Below are 7,387 nucleotides of genomic sequence, written 5' to 3'. Positions count from 1 at the left end.
GGGATCCGTTCCGGTGGGAGAAGCGCTTTCGTGGTGCTTTACGCCAGGAACGGCAGGAAACCGTGTCCTCCGATCATGAGACATCTGAAGGGGGTTGAATAACTTCACTGTCGAGGCTCGCCTCCTGCCTAAATATATACAGCAGTGACGTTTGCGTTCAGTGCGTGCCCAATACATCTGAAGAATGGCGTAGAACGTGCCTACGAGAAACCCGTGCCGTGGAACAAAATTTGGAGGCAGGGCCAGTCGGTTCACCAAGGCATGAAGACGGCTACCCCTCACATAGTAAGCATCAGAAAGACCCCTGGCGCTGCTGGACCGTGGTGTTAGAAAGAAATTTATTGGCCTTTAAAAGGATGAGGAGATGGGAGAGAAGGCCCAGAATCCTGGACGAGCCACGGTGTGAACCAGTCGACGGCTACTCCTTGCACCCTAGTGCCGAGGACCCTGTCCTACACCGCAGGCCGAGCCCCGTGTCCGTCCGACGACTGAACGTTGTGCCCGCCCACATGGGCGGGGGCAGCGAGGCGTCGTTCGGTGTACGCCCAGGATCTCTTCTCAACGCTAGCCATCGCTATCTGCATATCTCTGGAATCGGACCGTTATCCCGGTCTGTAGATCGTCCGCGAACGTAGCTCATCAGTGCGGTGGGCTGAATATCATCTCCCTATTCCCCCGCCACAATAACTAGCCCGTTTCTCCTCATGCTCAACCCGACCATTTTTCACAACATCGAATTGAAGTAGGAACTGTTCCTCTGTCAGGTTCTTAGTCGAAGCGATGTGATAGAGAAAAGGACCAGGGATAACTGCGTTCATGTACCGGTAAACCCACGACAGACACACGGAACAAAGACACGTACCACCAAAAAGAGGACAGCTTAACCATCCTGAAGAGGCTATACAAAAGTTTGAACACAGCGCACGGCTTACAGTTTCATGAGTCCAATTGCCCGGTCAGTCCGGGTAAGGCGTGGCGGCGTCGGCGTGGGCCAGTAGGGGCATGGGTTGTAGGTGGGGGCCCGATCACGTATGGACGATCCCTGTGGTGCACCATGTTCCAGGCTCTCGCGGTTGAAGAGAACGCGGCCCTCGTGGACGCACGGTTGACCCCTTCCAATGCTGGAGTTGAGGACAGGCGGATGGTAGGTGCGGATGTCACCCGTCGATGCTAGCCGCTACACGCTCGGGTCCGAACACCCGACAGCTATATATCTCCGCCTCGTTCCACACGCGTGTTCTTCTTCTTCCCCGTCACCGCATCCCTCCGTCGTTGCTGGCATGTTGTCATTGAATCCTTGGCAAGACAACGATGATGATGTTCGGAGTGTCCGGAGCATATCCCGTGGAGCGCATCTTCATTATCGTGTTCACTTCACCTCGTGACAATGTCCCCCCACTCTAGCATTTTTTCACGAAAAAATGTATTTTCACAGTCCTATGCACGCAGTTTCGGTAACGAACCTCACATAATTGCACTCAAACACATCCCAAGGTAATGCATCCTAGACAGATTTCCGTTATTCTATGCGCGGCTCAAGTAATCGGCGCCAATATTGTCTGCACCCCTAATGTGTTGCACTCGGAAGGAAAACTCCTGTAGCGTTAAAGCCCAGCGTAGTACACGGGAGTTCTCCATTTTGGCCCTGTTCAAGTATAGCAATGGCTGATGGTCAGTCTGGATGATAAAGTGTGTACCATACAGATATAAGTGAAACTTCTGCACCGCCCACACAAGCGCTAGGAATTCGCGTTCTATAGCCGAGTACCTGATTTCCCTGGGTAGGAGTCTCCTACTCGCGTATAGAACTGGGTGTAGGGTGTCTTCGTGTTCTTGCATTAGGATAGCCCCCAGGGCAGTTCCCGACGCGTCCGTGCGCACCAAAAATTCCTTGGAAAAGTCAGGGGCCCTCAATACCGGATGGATTGAGAGTGATAGCTTTAACTTGTGGAAGGCACCTTCACAGGTGGTGTCCCACACGACTTTGTTAGGCATGTTCTTTCGCGTTAGGTCTACCAAAGGCTCAGCTAGCATCGCATAGTCTTGAATAAACTGTCGGTAGTAGCCTGCTAGCCCGAGGAATGCGCGGACTTGCCTCTTGGTTTGTGGCCGTTCGACCTCTAGCACTTTCCTCATTGTCGCAGGCAGGGGTTCTACCGCTCCAGAGCCGACGACATGCAAGAGAAACCGTATGCTTGGTGAGCCTATATCACATTTCTCTGGCTTTACCTTCATGCCCGCTGCTGATAATGCTTCAAATACTTGGTTGAGTGCGATTACATGGTCTTCCCAATCATCGGTGGCCACCAACACATCATCAATGTAGTGGTGAACATTGGGAATCCCTTCTAATACATGCCTCATGAGCCGCGTGAAGACGGCCGATGCGGTCTTGATGCCAAAGGGCATAAACCGGAACTGGTAGTGGCCCGAACTCGTTGAGAAGGCGGTTTTCTCTTTCGACGACTCTGTTAATAGAACCTGCCAGTATCCTTTGACAAGATCAAATTTTGAAAAGTAGCGTTTCTTTCTGACTTCAGCGAAAACCACATCTGTTCGGGGGATGGGTTCCCTGTCGGCTACAAGCACGCTGTTCAGCCGACGAAAGTCAATGCATATGCGGTAAGATCCATCAGGCTTCTTAACCAACACCAGAGGGGAATTATAGGGTGACGTTGACTTCTCAGCAATGCCCAGTTTCAGCATTTCTTGTACTTCTGCTTCCGCTACCTCTTTAAGGGCGAAAGGTATTGGGTACTGGGGTGTGATCACGGGAACGTCGGTTGTTAGTTTGAGATGGCAGTGCACCAAAGAAGTTTGGCCGGGTTTGTTTGAGAAGAGGTTGCTGTGTTTCTTAAGTATTTCCCTTATCTGGAGTTGTTCCTCTGAGGTGAGATGCTCAGAAATTGCTACATCTTCAACTCTGCGTTGTTCCTTCACGTCGACCATAGGCAACGCTTGTTCCGCCTCATACTCGTCCACTGCCATAAAGGTTGCGACGATCGCACTTCTGGGCCCTGGGTCGCGTTCTTTGTACGGTTTCAGCATGTTGAGATGAAACAGCTGTTTCTTGTGTTCCAGATCCAGTAAGTAGTCCACTTCGTTCCGTTTCTCAATCACTGGAAACGGCCCCTTCCAATGGAGCAGCAGTTTGTTGTGGCTTGTAGGCAAAAGTAAGAGCGCCTTGTCTCCCACCTTAAGCTGCCGACGTGAAGAGCGCATGTTATAGTGCCCTTTTTGGTTCTTCTGTGCTTCCCTCAGTCTTTCATGGGCGAGCTCTGTCGTCGCTTCCAGGCGTTCTCTGAACTCGAGGATGTACTGATAGGTTGTCTTGATTTCACTGCTGATTTCCTCTTTTGTCCAGAGCTCTTTCATCAGCGTGAGTGGTCCTCTAACGTGCCTGCCGTATATAAGCTCGAACGGTGAGAATCCCAGACTTCACTGCGGGGCTTTACGATTGGCGAACAAGAGGGGAGCCAGATAAGTGTCCCAGGACTTAGGCTTCTCTTGGCACATTTTCTGCAGCATCTGCCTTAATGTACCACTGAAGCGCTCCACTAACCCATTGCACATCGGGCGGTATGGCGTTGTATGTAGCTGTTTCACTGACAGAAGATAGTTCACCTCCCTCATTAGGTCCGACGTAAAGGTCGAGCTTCGGTCGCAGAGAATCTCTCTTGGGAATCCGACCCTTGAGAACATCTCCAAGAGTCCTTCGGCAACAGATGCCAAGTCAACATTCTTCGAAGCTACAGCGTCAGCGTATCGGGTGGCAAACTCCACCAAGGTAAGAATGTACCGCTTGCCAGAATTGGACGTGGGTGAGAGAGGGCCTATGATGTCGACTGCGACCAGTTCAAATGGTGCGTCTATAATAGGCATCTTGCCCATGGCGACCCGCCGTATCCTTCCCTTCGGAATGGTACTTTGGCACTGGTCACACGAACTTACGTACCGCCGAACGTCTGCTTGAATACCGGGCCAATGAAAGGATTACAGAATTCTGTCAGTGGTTCTCTTCGTGCCCTGATGTCCCGATAGCAGGCCTTCGTGTGCGGCGCTTAAAATTCTGGGACGTAGGGGAGCCGGGGCGACCACTTGCTTACATTCTCTTTCAGACGCCCAACTGTATCCTCTGTAAAGTATCTCCTTGGACAGGTAGAATCCCCACGTCTTACCCTTGCTATGGAATTCTTGACCGATTTGCTGGAAACATCGTTTCAGCGTCGGGTCTTTGGCTTGAGGCTTCTTCAGTGTTTCTCTGGTCACGTCTAATTTTCTTGTGTCTATGGGAGCGCGTTCGTTCCGGCAACCGGATCTTAAGACACTAACAGTCTCCGTCCTATGCGGGTTGGACGTCTTTGAGTCATATGTACGTTTCCAGTTAGGGTCCGGGTCATTTGGGTCTCGTACTCCCAAGACGTTGCCGAGAACAACGTCGTATATGGGTGAGTCCATGCATTTGGCCACAATCGTTCCTGAGAAAAACGGTGTGGAGATGGTCACTAGTGCCTCCGGCATAGTAAAAGAACTACCATTCACCAGAGTAATCGTACTCTGCCCTCCGGTATACGTCCGGTGTGGAACAAGGTCCTTTCGCACAACGACCGTGTTGCACCCAGTATCCCGAAGTACACGAACCACTTCTCCATTAAGAATGCCTGTCACGATAGGCATGTTAATGTTCATACTACGCCCGCAAGTGGCTTCGTTCATGGCACTGATCACGTGGCTCTCGGTTGTCTCGGGGACTGTGGACGGTTCGAGACTTGGCTCGTCTAACCTGTCGGGCTCTACGCGCAGCTAAGACACTTGACCGGCGGAAGGATTTCTATTTTAGCACGACTTCGCGTCATGTCCGTTCGAGCGGCATTTCTGGCAAAACAATGGCTTAGTTCTTGATCGGCAATCAGATGCCCGGTGCCCTTCTCGCCCGCAAAGGAAGCACTTGTTTCCCGTAGCAGAAGTTGATTCTTTATTTGAGCTGAGCTTAGCTATTGTGGATGCGGTAGCCTCCTTACAGTCTTCTTGGAACCGAAACAGATTAGCCTGGTTCTGGGCCTCCATAAAGTTATCCGCCGCCGTAGTTGTCGCCGAAAGCGTCTTGCACTCGCGTTCCCGGATGAAAATAGCTACCTTCTTGTGACAGTTGGCGATGAACTGTTCAGTGACAACCAAGTCTGCGAGATCCTCAAAGGTCCTTTCTATGGCTTTCAGCTCGATCCACCTTTCAAAGTACCCATTCAAACGGGCGGCGTACTGCTTTGCAGTCTCTTAATTTTCGGGTTTCGATCCCCGGAACCGCCCTCTGTAGCCCTCTGCAGTTAAGCGAAAGCGTTGGAACAGAGAGAGCTTGACCTGATCATAGTCAAGAGACTCTTGGGGCGAGAGACGGCCGTATAACTTCAACGCTTCTCCTGTCAAACACGTGCTCAGCGCAATGGCCCATTTCGATTTAGGCCAGCCCTCGCTCTGAGCTACGCATTCGAACCGTTTAAGGTACGCGTCCAGGTCGTCACGATTATCCTCAAACGGGGGAAGAAATTTCTGCGCGCTGAAGCTTTGAGCGGTAGCAGTCTGAACCTGACCAGTGGTTTGTCCCTCGCCATCTGTTTGGGCCCCCTCTCCTCGCGCTGAATTATTTCCGCCAAGCGAATCCGCAGCTGCAAATTGCGTTCTTCTACTTCTGCACGAGCCCGCTCGTGCTCGGCTTTCACCCGCTCTTGCTCGGCTTTCACCCGCTCGTGCTCGGCCCTCTCGCTCAAAGCTTTTTGCTCGCGTGCTCTCTCTTCGCGTTCTAACGCTCTTTCGTCGCGAAAGTGCTCCTGCTCCGCCTGGACCCACTGCCTCAATTGCTCGCCACTCAAGCCTAAGCGTTCGCCCATGGCAATGAGCTCCCGTGTGTTCATTGTGGGTTTTATGGGTATTATTAAACGAACTGGTCCTGTCGCGGACGCCAATTATTGTCAGGTTCTTAGTCGAAGCAATGTGATAGAGAAAAGGACCAGGGATAACTGCGTTTATGTACCGGTAAACCCACGACAGACACACGGAACAAAGACACGTACCACCAAAAAGAGGACACCTTAACCATCCGGAAGAGGCTATACAAAACTTTGAACATAGCGCACGCCTTACAGTTTCATGGGTCAGTCCGGGTAAGGCGTGGCGGCGTCGGCGTGGGCCAGTAGGGGCATGGGTTGTAGGTGGGGGCCCGATCACGTATGGACGTCCCCTGTGGTGCACCGTGTTCCAGGCTCTCGCGGTTGAAGAGAATGCGGCCCTCGTGGACGCACGGTTGACCCCTTCCGATGCTGGAGTTGAGGACAGGTGGATGGTAGGTGCTGATGTCACCCGTCGATGCTCGCCGCTACACGCTCGTGTCCGAACGCCCGACAGCTATGTATCTCCACCTCGTTCCACACGCGTCTTCTTCTTCTTCCCCGTCACCGCATCCCTCCGTCGTTGCTGGCATGTTGTCATTGAATCCTTGGCAAGACAACGATGATGATGTTGGAGGCGACGATGATGATGTTCGGGGTGTCCGGAGCATATCCCGTGGAGCGCATCTTTATTATCGTGTTCACTTCACCTCGTGACATCCTCTTAGTCCCTCTGCTTTTGACTATCTTAGTCCCTCTGCTCTTGACTAAAATAGTTGGTTTCCTCACCCAATTGGTCATATTTTGTATAGTCGTTAAAGCATAAAACGATTCTTCATTCTGAAGCAGTAAGACTACTCGTTACTTTCTGTGCGATCCAGCTCAGCCTTATTTATAACCAAAGTTTCCGACCCTGTGGGATTCGCGCATCATTTTCTTCTCTGGCGAGGCGTACCCTGGCTAGTTGTTTTCGCGGTGACTCAATAATCGAAAATGTATATAGCCGGCTTGGAAAAGGTAATGGAAGCTGGCCGGAAATTAGTTTTACGAAGGCAGACCTTCGCAATTATATTGATGCTGAGGGCGCCAAATTTGAAGCTCAACTACCTTCAGATAATGAGCCAAGACGTCTCGGTTTTGATGTAGCTACACTTCACGAGATGGAACGAACAGAGATGAAATCTATGACGAATATCAAAAGCAAAACGGTAAAAGAACATAGAAATATCTGCGCTCAAAAACACAACCAACCAACTGCTTTAAAGCTAGGCAACTGTTGCTTAATGCCGATGGTGCGTTTCCCGACACCGCAAAGGCGTTATATGGTGAGCCTAATGTTTTTTCTCATGCATTAACAGTCAGTGTAAAGACCCCCATGCGAATAGAATGCCAGTTGCAGATTACATTTTGCATCACCGTGGCATACTTGAGCCTCGAAACAGCATTTTACAAGTCGAAACCAAATTAATGCGCATAAGCGAAGTTTGCTCAATTCTGCCTGTGCT

At 51.2% G+C, this 7,387-nt stretch overlaps 1 protein-coding gene across 1 annotated transcript; it reads right to left on the bottom strand.

Annotated features, from left to right (window-relative positions):
* Positions 1–928: 928 nt before the first annotated feature.
* Positions 929–3,891, bottom strand: LOC144164880 (uncharacterized). Its single transcript, XM_077695122.1, has 3 exons — positions 3,611–3,891; positions 2,360–3,400; positions 929–1,121 (listed from the first exon to the last, which is right to left on the bottom strand). The coding sequence occupies exons 1-3, from the start codon at positions 3,889–3,891 to the stop codon at positions 929–931; spliced, it is 1,515 nt and encodes a 504-aa protein (XP_077551248.1).
* Positions 3,892–7,387: the final 3,496 nt, after the last annotated feature.

Source organism: Haemaphysalis longicornis, unplaced genomic scaffold (genome assembly GCF_048455015.1).
Source record: "Haemaphysalis longicornis isolate Haplotype H1 unplaced genomic scaffold, Haemaphysalis longicornis Haplotype H1 scaffold_14, whole genome shotgun sequence".
NCBI classification, from domain to species: Eukaryota; Metazoa; Arthropoda; class Arachnida; order Ixodida; family Ixodidae; genus Haemaphysalis; species Haemaphysalis longicornis.
The sequence above is the reverse complement of the archived record's forward strand: the minus strand, read 5'-3'. Positions and strand labels throughout refer to the sequence as shown.